Source organism: Elgaria multicarinata, chromosome 1 (assembly GCF_023053635.1).
Source record: "Elgaria multicarinata webbii isolate HBS135686 ecotype San Diego chromosome 1, rElgMul1.1.pri, whole genome shotgun sequence".
Lineage (NCBI taxonomy): Eukaryota > Metazoa > Chordata > Lepidosauria > Squamata > Anguidae > Elgaria > Elgaria multicarinata.
Window position 1 is genome coordinate 35,090,575 of NC_086171.1, and position 15,302 is coordinate 35,105,876.

General features: G+C 38.4%; 1 protein-coding gene across 1 annotated transcript in view; it reads left to right on the top strand.

The window, feature by feature from the left end:
- PTPRN2 (protein tyrosine phosphatase receptor type N2) overlaps positions 1–15,302 on the top strand; it is a 690,139-nt gene that overhangs the window by 633,831 nt on the left and 41,006 nt on the right. The window contains exons 15-17 of the mRNA XM_063147608.1: positions 1,302–1,449; positions 4,361–4,434; positions 12,565–12,642. Of these exons, the coding sequence (XP_063003678.1) occupies positions 1,302–1,449; positions 4,361–4,434; positions 12,565–12,642 (300 nt within the window). The remainder of the gene's footprint in view (positions 1–1,301; positions 1,450–4,360; positions 4,435–12,564; positions 12,643–15,302) is intronic.

Consider the following 15,302-nt stretch of genomic DNA (forward strand, 5'->3'; position numbering starts at 1 on the left):
TTGCCTTCCATGCTAGCGCTTTTTGCTTGTTTTATTCACTCCTGCCCTGCCAAATGCTACTAAGTGACCTTTGCATCCACCTCATTCAGAACTATATAGAGGTTGGGGAAGGAGAAGTGGGTCTTCTCCCTCATGTCTCCTTTAATGTCTGAAGTGTAGCGCTTTATAGATGTTGCCCCAGGTGAATCCTAGAATTCTCACCATAGAGCTGAACAGTGGATTACTCTGATTCATATTTTAGTTGCATGCACAGACTAGGAGCCCAAGAGCTATTTTAGATGTACCCAATGGTTTGGGGGATTTCTGACTCTTCTCTTCCTCTTCCCACCTTACTCTGCCCCAGCAATATTGCAAGCTGGTTTTTGAAATTCCTCTCAGATTCAAAGCTGGTTGGCTATGTAGGCTGTTTTTGAGAAACTCAAATCCCAGAAGCAATTATTTTGGACTCAAGCGAAAGTATTTTAGCCCAGAGGTCCCCAATGTGGTGCTTGCAGGCACCTCCATTGGCACTCATGAAGGGCCACCCAATATGGCATCTGGAAAACTGTATTTTTATTTTCTCCCATTTTTTAAACATACGGATTTGTATATATCCATAGCAATGAATGCATATGAAATGGATAGAACTTTCTAGTAATTATACATAGGCTCCACAAAAGCAGACCAAATATCCAAATAAGTATCTATTTGAAGGTGGTATCTGTATGCCACCTGTTCAAATATTGAAAGTGTTGTAAGGTGCTCGATCCATTGCTGCCATTGTTGTAATATCAATCTTCTACCTGTCAGGAGGGCGTGGAGAATCCATTTACGTTGAACATCCGTTAATTTCCATGAAGCAAATAAACAATTTAAAAGAATGTGTGCATCAGTGGATATTAAAGATTGTTCTAGTAGAAAATGTATCTGTATAATAACCGCCTTCCAGAAAGAAGCAAGTACTGGACATTGCCAAAACATATGTTTAAAAGAAGCATTAGTTGTATTGCACTGTCAGCGATTACCTGAATTAGACAATCCCTATTAAAGAGACATTGTGGTGTCCAATAGACACGAAACAAGCATTTTTGCTGAATAAGACGCAGCCCAAGATACATCAACACGACAGGCAGATGCCAAAACAGCAATCCACTGATTAAGCAATTTTGTAGTGGTACCCACCAGTTTCTCAAATTCCCAAATGTGCCCACTGGTTCAAAAAGGTTGGGAACGCCTGCCTTTGTTCATTCACATTTTAATTGGAATAGTACAGTGTTGGGTGTTTGAGAAACATAATTTTTGATTAATTCTTCTCATTTCAGTCCTACATGGAAGATCACTTGAAGAACAAGAATCGTCTGGAGAAAGAATGGGAAGCGCTTTGCGCTTATCAAGCTGAGCCCAATGCAACTACCATTGCCCATAAGGAGGAAAATGCCCAGAAGAACCGCTCTCAAGATGTAGTAGCATGTATGTATAGTTTAAACTCTGTGGGTTACTTCTGGTTTTTCATCTTACTTGCTGCTTCAAAGTACTTTGTAATCAATAGTGGACAGGCAAGAAGGGTGTTAGTCATTCTGTATAAGAAAATCCTACTAGTAAATATTGTCTTAACCTATTTTCTTGTCTTGCCATGTGCTTCAGACCTTTTATAGCGGTTGTTGCTTGCAAAATATGTGGCTGGTTTGTACTACTTCCCAATATATCAGCAAGTGCTGTTTTTGTATAGGCTTATGTAAAGGCATCCAGTTCATCAGGACACGTGCAGTTTTTGCACATGGTAAGAAATGCTGGTCATTTGTTGGAAAGAACTTTGGCTTAGCTTTTGGATACAATTCCATTTCTCCAGAAAGTGTTTAATGCTATCAGCTTGTAATTAGAACTGCTTGAGCTATTCATCTGGTTTTCAGCTATAGTGACTGAGCGCCTGTTGGCTTCAGAAGATGAGCTTACAAAGCAGATGTTCACTGTGTCGGGCTTAAGATGAAAAACACAGCCAAGAATGGCCAAGGTGTATGAGCTCCTACAGGACTCTAGGCTTTTTATATAAGTTTAAAAGCAACATATTTCTCTTTGTGTACTTGATGACTCCATTAGTTGTAACCAATGTCCTGTGCTGTATGTCAGATGGCTGAATACATGGTGCTGTACAGTGACATGGATGTTGGTTTGTAGTACATGTGAGCTTGGGGCAGAAGTTATTTTAACCTAAACTTCATTGCTGACAACAGCCTTTTAAATGCTGTCTTGCTCATCCCAAGAAGGACAGGGAAAGATGTGTAGGACACTTTGGCACTATTTGGGGATATTGAACCGGAAACACAAACCTTATTAATGAAGTGGGGTTTTGAGTTTGATAGACCTCAGGTCAAACGCTTAGGGTATGTCTACACCTCCCAGCAGAGGGGGGAAGATCTCGCGATATGCTGATCGTGAGATCCTCCCCCTTTGTCCACACGTGGCGCACGACGTCCCAGGAGGAAGGAGGATGTCGCGTCCACCATTTTTTTAAAAAGGAAAGAACCTGGAGCGCACCTCCAGCGCAAAAGTAAATTGTTGTTTTTTAAAACTGATCCAGCTCCCCTCCCCACCTCCGATGGACATGGAGCACTTGAATAGCTCTGTGCCCTCTGCCTGGTTCCCGGCTCCTCATATTTACTTGCAAGGAGCCAGGACGAAACCGGGACGGCTGCCCACACCTTGCGCGGTCTCAGGATGATCCTGAGACCTCTGGAAATACCGGGGTAAAAGCCGTCCCGGGTATCCCAGGGAAATAAAGGGATCATCCCTCTCTGCCTCCGGGATCCCTTGTGCGTCATGTGGACTCACAGGGATGATCCTGGGGTGATCCCCGGGATAAGGCATGGTGTAGACATGCCCTTAGAGAGGTTCTGATATGAAAGCATAACAAGATCAAGTTTAGGTGTTTGGGGGAAATGAATTTGTGTTAAATTTCAAGAGCAAACTATTCCATGCAAAGCACACTCATCTTGGTATATATCTGCATGGAATATTTAATGAGATGAATTCTTTCGCTAGGAACATGTACTGTCTTTATTCAACCTGCATCTGCATTCCAGTGGGCCAGTTCACGCGTCATGCTACGCCACCCTGAAAATAACCTATGGTGGGTTGGTTGTTCGCTTGCTAACCTATGTAACTCCTGACAGACAATCAGGCACTCTGAGGCTGACTGTAGGTTGTTTCCCCCTTGGTCCTCCCAGACACTCCTGATATGTATTCAATGGGTCTTTGTGGCACAACCTCAGTATCCTAGTCTGCTAATGAGTGCATTTGCACTCACTAGTGGGACAGAGGGTTTTTTGTAGTTTTTTTTTTCCTTCTCTGGAGAGATGAAAAAAATTGTTCAAATTTAGCAGGGGGGTCTTTTTCAACTTGGGGAAGATTTGCACAAAATTAACTTTTTATTTTTTTAAAAAAAACCTTTTGGAGGGATTTGTGCAATCCAATAAGTAGTTACTGTGCTAAAGCAGAGTAGTTTCTGTGCTTTAGTAGATTTCTGTAAATCTTCCCCAAAGTTGAAATATATATATATAATTAAAGTTAAATTTACATAAATATCCAAATGGTGAAAATAATTTTAAATTTGTGCAAATCTCCTCCAAAGGGAGGGAGGGGGAGTGTTGCTTTCTGGGAGGCAACAAACTGAAGGAGTAAATTTTCAAGATGTAATAGAGAGTGGATATCATTAACATGATAGTGAGGAATGGCTATCAGAGTTTTTCAATGTTCTTCCCAGTCAGATCTCTTGCCATTTTAAATAACCTCACACTGAAGCGACTCTGCCAGGTTCAGATGTCACATCAAGCTACCCTGAGAACAAGCCTTCCTAAACAGCTTTAATATAAGCCATGGGTTCTCAGGGTGGCATGTTTGCAAAACAACCCATGATGGAAAAGCCATGCCGGGTTCAACCACCTATGGTGACAACCTACCATGGCTTAGCATGACACGTGAACCAGGTCATTGGTTCAGTTTGGTGCCAGATCATACATGTGGATGATTACATTCAAGGAACAGTACTGGTCTATAGATTAGCCACACTGAAATATTCTTGTTTTTCCTGGAACTTCTAACTAGGCTTTCTATTTAGTGCTCAGTTATGCAAAATAGGAATATAGGATGTCCTTAAGACTTAACTATCCAAAACAGATGGGTTGGTGACACATTTTCAATATGGAGAGCAAGAAAGCATTTTGTTTTCACAATCTAAACTAGTTTTTCAGAGAGCTGCACATCTACAAGCAAGTGTGCTGACTAAGCCAAAGAGTATTTTTCTGTTGAAGTCCAATGTTTGAAAGATCTGCTTTAACACCTATACACATGCATTAATAATAAACATGTGTTTTATTTTGGGCAGATGATCATTGCAGGATATGTTTAAAAGCTGAAAACAGTCATGACAATTCAGATTACATCAACGCAAGCCCAATTGTAAGTATAATTTTGAAAATAAACAATTTTCCCGCTTCTGAAATAAAAGGCTAATTTTGATGTGGTTAGTTAGTTCTGATGCAAGTGAAAGGTTAATTGTGATGCATGGTCATGGCAGCAATTTCTTTGATCTGTGTGTAATTCTCACAATCATACATTTTTAAGAATTATGTGTTGCTAATTGCTCCTGCATCAGTTTTGGTATTATTTGTAGTTGTAATTGGTAAGATACTTCTGAAATTTGATAATTCACCTTTCCTCCACCCTCAAAATTATTTTTCACTACTATAGAGCTCTAAGCTTTTCTTCACATGAAGACATTTAGTGCTGTTCCTAAAACTACTAGTGTGTTGCCATGGTGACATTCATTTATTTTTCTTCTTGTGACTTCTCAACCAGCAGTTTGCCATTTAGTTGCATCCCAGCTTCTGATAGGGGTTAGATATAGCAGATGTTCTTCAAAGCTCTCAAGAGTTGGAGCAACTGTTAATTTTATAATGCTGCAATAGAAGTGTTTAGACAAATGGAGAGGTTCTGGGTGGTGAGCATATATTTATTCAGCTCCTTGCAATAGCTTTCTGTTTCTGTAAGATTTGCCATAGTTCAGACTAAGTGATTCTTCCCATAGCGGTAGGAAGAACTGCTTTCTCCCAGAGACAAAATACTGTCAAGAACATATCGTATATCCCTTTACCAAAAGTATTTATCTTAAGATACCTTAAAACTGAGTTACAACTACTCCTATTCATTATATGAGGAAATGATTGTGTGGAAAGGCTCTGATAAATCAGACTGGCAATACTTGCCAGAAAGTGAACTGTTGCAGGATCAAAACCCTGCTTTTAAAAAATATTTTTGAGTCCCCCCAAAATAATTGAGAACTTTTAATCCAATTTCCCTTTGATTGTACTTTAGTCAAACATTCCAGCCAAAATATATATTTTAGAACAGATTGGCTAAAATTGATACTTTAGTATGCTTTCATCTAGGTTTGAAATCGTTGTGTTACAGAGATGCTCTCCTATTCCTTGGTGATAGTTTTGAATAACAAAACATACTTTTGGGGTGAACTCTGGGTTTCATAAGTACTATTAGAATATTTTAAAATCCTAGTTCAGCCTATTGAACTAGATTATGCCTTCACTGGAAGTAATTAACTCTCTGGTGCCAGGATTGTCTGGTATTTTCTCTGGCTCCCTTTTTAAAATGTGTTAACTAAATGTTGTAGAAGGTAATGTTATTTTGTGAATGTTAACTCTCATACCAGTGGTATAAATTCCTCTCCTTTGTTGTTTGTATTTTGAGAATTTTAACCCTAGTCTAACCAAGAGTGAGAGGAAATGGCCAATGAAGCATAGCAGATGTGTGAATCCTTAGAGAAGATTTGAAATACCAAAGATTTGTTGCTATTCATGCCTACAAAAGTCTTAGTATTGTCACTTTCAAAAAATGATGTTGCCATCCAACTTTAGCAGCCTCCTGTAATTATTATGCCAATAAAAATACATATCTGGTTCATTTGTATGTTGCAGTGTTTGGATGTTTAGCCAATTGCCAAGTGGAAAATTAATCATGCTAGAGCGATAAACTATGAATTAGACTAGAAAGTTTTATTTCCACCAGCACCCATCAGTGTGTAAGATGCCCGATAAAGCCAGAGTGTAATATAAAGCAATTATATTCAGGCCTTGGAAAGGGAGGCTTCCAGGGGTGTACTTATAGCTGTATATTTCCAGCTTCAGGGTCAGTGGTCCAGCCTCCAGCTGGGGCTCACTCAACCTTGGCTTGAGTCTAAATGAGTAAAGCTATACATGCTGGAGGGGGTGGGATTTTCTTTGCACTAGACAATGAGTTGGCCACCTGCCCACATGTTTCTTTCTTTCTCAAAACTGCTTAGCAGTCTTCCCCACCCCCCTTTCCCACCCACCCCCAATATGTTATGAAAGTCCAGGAGTTAGACTTTGTGCACTCAAAAGCAACGTGGAATGAAGTCCCCAAAGAGATCCCATCAAATACCTTCTTGATTTTTTTTTATTCTAATGCAGAACTGAGAAGAAGGGATGTTTAGAAATTCCTTGCAATAAAATTAAGCTGGAAGTCTTCTTTCCTGTTCTCTGAAATAACATAAAATACTATGGTAATAACTCTGCTGCCAGCAGTTGAATGAAAAGCTTGCAATTACAGCACAAGGAGACCCTGACTGTGCAGAATAAAACTGTGATAATTACATCTGTCATATTTGTACTTAGTCCTCATTAAATTTCAGGAAAATCATCCAGTAGTAAATAATGTGCAATCTTTGCTTTTAAATCAGAGGTCATGAAAGCAAATGGGAATTCTGTTTTTCCTCTTTGGGTGTTGGAAGGGGGGGTGCCCATCAAGTGCATTAAAAAAACACAACTGCCTACCCTTCAGCTTGCTTATTATTGAAGCCACCAGACTGAGGAATGTGATTAACATGACAGTTTGCTCAAAAACTGCACACAAATTTTATCACTGAGAATAGACTCTAAAATTCGTAATGACATTGAAAACCAGATTTATTTATTTCACTCCATTGTGTTTTTTTAAAAGGATTTAAAACTGTTTTGTTTAACATTCAAGCATAAAGACAGGAGCCAATTATCCTAAGCCTTTTTTTTTTTACTTTACATGGAAAGGTGGAAATGATGACAAGAATATTATATCTGCTGGAAATTCTAAGCGTTTTTTATGTTTCAGTTTTCAGAAATCCAGAAGTAGGTGTTTAACACTGCAATATGAAAACAAAACTGAGTCTCTGAGGTTGCCATTAATCTAGACAAAATTAATTTCAGAGAAGTCCTTTTAAAGTCCAGTTGATTTTATGCACATTAAGTTTAAAAGTGCACTTAAAATAAATACATACTGGGGATAAATGGAAAAATCAGCAAATACCTTCACAGAAATGAATGTAGCCAGTTCCTAGCTATAAATATTACATTGCTCAAAAAGAAAGAATTAAATAAAAGACCTCTGAATCTAATGTCAGCACAATAACTCTGGGGAAAAGTTTGGAATTAAATTGGCTTGAAGCTGATTTAAGTTGAGTCAAAAAGAACAGACATATTGTTTGTAAAGATTTCATCATGAGGAGTAGTGGTGTCATGTTTAAACCTTTCCTCTTATTCCCTTCGTAAGTAGCAGAGTATTTTTACAAAATGAAAATCTGGAATTTTTCAATGCATAAGCGTATTCATGAAATGTGTTAAAACAGAAGGGTAAAATAACAGTCTCTAAAAATAAAAATCTGAATTTAACACATTTGCATTAACTTGGGGGCAACATACAAAAAGAATTGGCATGAATATTTTTAAAATTCAGACAGAGTTGACTATGGGAGTGCATTTGTATTCAGAGAGGTATCTTCCAGTTTTAACACATTTTAACTCAATCTTAATTGGGGAAGAGAAAACCTAGACGCCTTGGTATTGACACATCATAGGTTTGAAGTGGTTTGATTTGATCCCTTGTGGGATGGTTGATAATTGTTCTAGTGAGCCAGCTATTTAACAATCTCAGGGCCAAACTACACATTACATTTACGGTGTACCATGTACCTACAGTTTTTGTTTATTAAATTATAAGTGTCTGGGGTTTTTTAATTACTATTAATGTAGCGTATGGCAATGATGGGCTTACTCTTTCCTTCCCTGATCAGAATAGAATTTGCCCCTCTTAGAAATTGCCCCAATGACAGCTTTTTTAGAGACCCTAGACATGAAGATGGGACTGGAGGAGGTCAGTGGTAAGCCTTTCCTTTCAGTACGCTACATCGATGGTAAAATTGTGTACACTTTCCCTGCTCTTGTAATTTAATTAACAAATAAATGTAGCTACATACTATGTGGTAAGTATAACACGTAGTTGGCCCTTATTCTCTAAAATGATCTAGGTTACTGCTTCTAATTTTTCTATTCCTATTGATAATTTCTGGAATGTAGAGAAAGAACCTGTGCTATGATCTTCAACATGTTAAAGTACAACATACAGATTTCACACATCTTTGTTTTTTCTGTTTGCAAAAGATCTAGATGCCCTTAGGGATTGTTTATAAACTTAAGAGGCCTAAGCATTTATACTTTCATTGGCTGATGCTTCCAGCTGGATTATATCAGTTTACTTGAATTTGAGAAAATTGACATAATTGATGCTAATGGCTGCAGTGGTTCATAGGATTTGGTTGAAGGGTTTACACAAGCACCAGTATAATTTCTTTCCACCCACACTGGGATCAGATTCTGGTTTTGGGTTTGTTGGTGCATCCATCAATGTTGCTGGAGGGGGTGGAGGGGACGGAGCCAGGATATGCATGTCATCCACAGTTACAGTTTTTTTAATGCCCTGTTCGCTTTCTCAGCGAATATGACTTCAGTGTGAAAAGAAGCAGGAAGACACTGCTGATAGACTGAGCTGGAGGTCTTGGCTAAAGCTTCTTGATATGAAATTTACTCATGGTCTAACTTTTGTTCCTGCTCGCCTTGTACCATTTGTGAACCATTCTCTTAAACCTTCTAAAATCTCTCCCAAGTCTTGCCGGTTTGCTGCCCTGCTGCCCACTAGCTTTGATCCTGTTGCCATTGGGCATGTCTGTGTCATGGGTTGTCTGTCTATTTAAACCAGGAGCGGGGACGTTTTCAGCACAAGGGCTGAATTAAATTTTGGAGAGGTTGTCAGCCACTGCTTTCCAGTAGAATGCAGAGCTGAAGGCCAAAGCGGGGGGGGGGGGGGGCTGAAATGACAAAACATCTCCACATATTGTAGCTGAAAGGTCTTACTGCCAGTCCTCCCAAAGCATATGCACTAAAATTCAAAGATTTAAAAAAGTTAATTTATCATCAGAAGCCTCCAGCATGTTTGCCAAATTACACAGTTTAATTTTGTAATGCATTTTTAATTATAATATCGAGATGTTCAAGTGAGAAATGGCCAGAATCTGAAGAACAGCACAGTTATTCCATGCTCCCAAGGAATCTTTGGGTCCATGGTGTTGGTGTGTGTGTGTGTGTGTGTGTGTGTGTGTGTGTGTGTGTGTGTGTGTTTAAACATCTTAAAGCTGTAAATTAAAAAAATTGAGATTTTTAAATCGACAAAAATTATAAACTGGAGGCACTAATAGTGGTCGTTTTGTCTTGTTTTTGAAATTGTGGACATTTCAAAAGCAGTTTGTTCTTCCTGCATGGTGATATGATGTTCAAAGTGAAAAAGTTAAAAATAGCAGTGGTCATGCCCAATCCCTTAAATATACGTAAAATAGCTCTTTAGATCCTGGTCAACTTATTAATGTGTGTGTTTTAAAAATGAGTAGACCACAATTACCTGATCTCTGAATGGCAGCTTTGAGATCATGGAATTGGCCACAGCTAAGAACCAAGTGCTCCTCTCTGAAGTATTATACTGATAACACAAGCAGACTGCCTCCACAAGTGAATAGAGTTTGTGAAAAGTAGTGACTAATCCAGCTCTGTGTTTAGGAGAACTGCGAAAGGATCCTGGCAAAAGGAGTAGTGCCCCAAAATTTCATTCCATATGGTTCTCTTATTCAAAATCCCAAACCCCCCACCCCACCCCAATGTTGGTATAAATTCCACTGAGAAAACAACAATGTGGGTACCAGTATTTCAGAAATATAAGGAGTCCTTTTACATTGGGGGAGATGGCTTTCAGAGAAAAGGCTTTGAAAAAAAAAACTTCCCCCAGTGTTGCTGCCGCACGTGTACAAATTGGCACCCTCTTATGAATACATTTGGTGTTTAGTTTTTGTTTTAAATAGGGTGACCATATTTTGGAAACCAAAAAGGAGGACAACATGGTTGGCCTCCAAGGGGGTGTGTCCAGCACCAAGGGGGCATGTCCACCCGAACATAGCCTTGGTTACATGTCTGATTTTACAGCACACATTTAAGACAAATCTGTTCTACATAGCATCCTAATGTTAAAATCACTGAAATAAAGAACAAGTGACAGATTCAATGTATCTGAAATTAACTTCACTCACTCCTACTTTTATAGGTTTTGCTGTACTTTGAAGCTTTTGTTATGCTTTGTGTGATACAGTCTCCCCTTCCCTCAAATATCTTTTCTGAATGTATCTTCACTCATTGCAAGCTGCTGTTGTTGTTAACAGGGTTTGATACTGGCCGGCCGGATGGCTGGCTTTTTTAATTTCATTTTTTTTAAAAAGCTTGTTTATAATTGTCACAAGTTTCTCTACTCTAACATTAGGGTGGGTGTTGTAGCAGTTTACCTAAAGACTGGAGATCCCCTTAATGCCAAGGGCTGAAACTGCTCAATATGCAAAACCCCAAAGAGGAGGTTTGACAACCTGAGTTTGAAGGATATGGCTCCAGCAGTTTTAAAACACAATAATTTTAAAACTTTGAACTTTTAAAAAAAATCCTAAAAAAACAATGGATGAGCAGATCTGATTCAAACCTGGCATGGCTAAATCTCTCCTTAAGAGCTATCATGGTGCCAACTTTCAGCCCTTTATCTTTTAAAAATGTCATTTTTAAAAAATAATTTTAAAACCTCAAACTTTTTTAAAAAACCTAAAACTCAATGGATGGACAGATCTGTTTCAAACTTGGCATAGCTAAAGTCCTTGTTAAGAGCAATCATGGTGCCAAGTTCCATCTCTTTTTCTTTAAAAATAATACTTTTTTTTTAATCCTAAAATTTTAAAAAAATCCTAAAAAATCAATGGATGAACAGATCTGTTTCAAATTTGGTATGGCTAAAGCTCTACCTAAAAGCTATCATGTTGCCAACTTTCAGCTCTTTATCTTTAAAAATGACTATTTTAAAAATAATAATTTTAAAACCTCAATTTTAAAAAATTCCTAAAAAAATCAATGGATGAACGGATCTGTTTCAAATTTGGTATGACTAAAGCCCTTCCTAAGCGCTACCATCGTGCCGAGTTTCATGTCTTTATCTTAAAAAATGACGGAGTTATAAGCATTTTTGTTAATTCCCATTGGCGCTGCTCTTTGGAAAAATCCAGATTTCCCCTCTCCCTCCCGGATTTGTCATCAGAAACCTGGACAAATCCGGTCATATGGTCACCCTATTTTAAATTGGGAAATCCCATCACAGATCACCCACTTTAGAATGGCTTGCCTGGGTTTTATAAAGTTTTTTTCTATCATGTTATGGGGTGCTGCCATTTACTATTTAATTAAAAACAACAACCCCAGGTGCATTTTGGGGTTGGGGTGATTTCAGTTGTAGGATTTAGTACTTGCTGAAATAATTTAGATTTGTCCTCTTGTAACTGCAAGCAGAATGTGGGCCTTGTTCCTTTTGTATGTGTGTGTGTGTGTATGTGTTTGCGTGTGTTAATTCTGTTTTAAGGGTTACAATCAATGGGCTTTTGTTGTTTTTCTTGTGGTTAAATTCCCATCGGCTGATCTTGTCCTTATCAGGAGAATGGGGCCAAAGATTTAGGACCAGAAAACCCACCCATCAGTTTGAAAACATTCATTGTAACTACCTAATCCTATTTACTCTTCATGGCTTTGTTTCTGAGGATCTCCTTTTTTTCTGCTCAGTCACTCTTTGAAATAGATGTAATAATTAAAGTCTTTAAACAGAACTTTCTCTATTGAGGGTTAGAAGCCTGCATTTTAAACAAATGAACTAACCAGAAAAGGCCAGGATTGAGTTTGTTCTTTAGGTTTGGCTTGTTTTTAGGTGCATGTGCCCTTGAGTACTATGATGGAAATAGGAAAGATACTTAAATGTGGCCAGCATTCCTAATGGCCTGTATTGAAAAATATTTGAAGTGGCTTGTAGGTTGCTACGAGACAGAGCCTCCACACACCCTGACTAAATGCATTTTGTCAGCAAATGCTCCTTAAACGATTTCATGTTAAGTATTTGGAAAATAGGATGTTGATCATTGGACATCTTAGTATTGTACTACTGCTCCTGTTTTCTCATGTAAAGAAGCTGTTATACTAAGGAAGGGAAATAAAATATTTTTTGCTCTTCTCAGGAGATGAGGGAAATGCTTTTCCAGTTGATGTACTTCATTAATACAATACAAAACTGCAAACTCTTATTGAACTCTGGGTCTAATTGTTTCTCCCCCCCCCCCCCCATTTTCAGATGGACCATGACCCTAGGAACCCTGCATATATAGCTGCTCAGGGCCCCCTGCCCTCGACAGTCACAGACTTCTGGCAGGTAAAAGCGTTTGTTAATTGCATTTCTTTGTACAAGTGTTTATACTGTGCTACCTATTAACATAGGCATAATAGTACAGCAAAATAATGGGTTGTAGTACATGAAATACCGACTTGTTCTAGGTTGTGTGTGAATATGATGATGATCTTGCATGTGGACACATGGACTTGGTTCACTATACATATATGGGAGGTGGAGAGTGTTAGAACAAAATATAATCTCACAGGCCACAAAAGGCTAATTACTTCTCCTTAAGGACCAATGAGGGGCTTTAGCTTTATTAAGAATGTGTATAAATTGTACTATACCCAGTTGAAGTAAACGTGGCCAGAAAGGAACAGAACAGAACCCTGAATGGATTCCCTTTTGGAGCAAGAGCAGCAGTAGACATATTTCTGAAGTCTTATTTCCCTGTTGAATTACCAAATTACCCAAATGTTGCATTACCAACCATTTAAATACTGCAATTTTTTATTATTCAAATTTTATTATTCAAATTTTTTATTATTCAAAAATTTGAATAATTTTTTATTATTCAAAAAGGGTGTAAGATCTGCATGCTTTTCTCTACTAGCACAGTACTGTTAAGCTGGGCATTGGAGGTTCTGGAATTTGGTATTTAGTTTGACCCCTATGAAAAATATGGGAATTTGCAAGGACAAGGAGACCGGTAGGAAATTTTGGAGAGACCAATACCAGTCCTGAGAAGTGGAATACAATACAACACCTATATTAGGCTGCTTCAGACATAATACCAAACCATGGTTTGGTGCTACATGAATGAGCACTGTACCATGTGTGTTCCCTGGCATGCTCTGATTTTTCTCTCTCAATTTCAAATCAGTGCTAAACCATAGTTTGCTGTTACATCCAAATCGAGTTTACAATTGTTTTGAGCAGACTGTAATTTGCCCGTCCAGATTTGTAAACCCAGTTTAAACTCGAGATAGCACAGCTCTTTGAAATACAGGGGGAAGCCAGGTATGCTTTAGGGTGGATTCCTGCATTGAGCAGGGGGTTGGACTCGATGGCCTTATAGGCCCCTTCCAACTCTACTATTCTGTGATTCTATCGGTTGTTTAAGAGGTTGTATAATTACCCTGAGCATATTGTTAGTCCATTTTATGCTGGAGTAAGAAGCAGCGTGGCACAGATTATCTGTAGAGTGGGGGCTATAGAAAGAATTTTAACTTGGCACAATGTGCCTCATCCATTCTTACCAGGAAAAGTCACTTCCAGCATTCAGGAAGATATTGCACGATCCTTCACAAGTTATAAAACCTCACAATGCATGTGGAGATCATTGTATTCAGATGCATTGCTAAGACATAAAGGAGAAGAGTCTGGCTTGGTTAAGGAGATAGTGTTGTCTTTGATTCAGAAAGATGTACTATTTCGGGCCATAATATGGAACCTGTGGAGCTCCAGTTGATGAACTCCAACTCCCAACAACCCTGTTCATTGACCATGTTTTCTGGGACTGATGAGAGTTGTGGCTCTTCAGAAGTTGTTGAAGTTCAAGTTCCCTGCCCCTGATTTAAAGCCATGTTTACATTCTTTTTTACACAAGGGCAACACTGTCTTTGCATAAACATTAATATATTTCTACATGTATATGATGCTATACCATAGGCTTATTCTGCATATCTTTTGTGCAGTGGTGGTGGCAGGGTTCTATGAGTGCCCATACATTTCTAACTAGTATTCAGACTTGGCATTGTACCTTTCTAATGACACTTGTTTGAAGTTGGAAAAGTCATTTGCATACCACTAATGTGATTTTTAATTTTGCAAGTATTTGCTAACACAAGCATATTGCTGCAAGTTGATTGATAATGAGCTGTTGGAAACTAGATACATTTACACATCACTGGAACTTCCCTCTGGACCCAAAGACGTGCTTTTTAATTAGCTTAGTTTCATATTATGAATGTCATTTAAGCTTTCTCCCATTCGCTTATTGGTGCAAAATCAGATCTTTAAATGAGTTTTCTTCAATAGATGAAGATGAAGTACCTGTATCTTGTTATATATGTGAATAGAGCATCATAACTGCAAAGTTTATTACTATACATTTCTATTTCTTTGTAATAGTTTGCCGCTGTTCTCTTAGACAAGAAGCTTCTTCTGCTTTTTTTCTTTTTCTTTTCATTTAATTTTCCTGCCAATCTCCTTGGAAGGTGCAAACTTCAATTTTCAGCACACTTATTACGATTTAATTTCCATGTACAGGAAAGGCTGCAATTCTAAACATATTTACTAGGGAGAAACAATTTCAACTTATGGGACCTAGTGATTAAGCATGTTTAGGATTGAGATCCAGATGAGATTAGACTGAGGAATTAAATAAATTTATAACATCTTAGTTTAATAAGAGTCTATTAAATTCTACACAGTATACATATATTTCAGTGCCTGACGCAAATAACATAGACTCTGCACAAGCAACCTTGTGTACTGACTATGCTATGTAGTTTGCCCATTAGCCTAAGTAGCATGTGACTGAGGGCATGTCTACACCTATGGGTGTAGAGGGAGGGAGGGGGGAGGATCTCGCGATATGGTGATCGCGAGATCTTCCTCCTCAGTCTAAACATGGCGTGCGATATCCCAGGAGGACGGAGGATGTCGCAGCCACCATTTTTATTTTACTGAAAAGG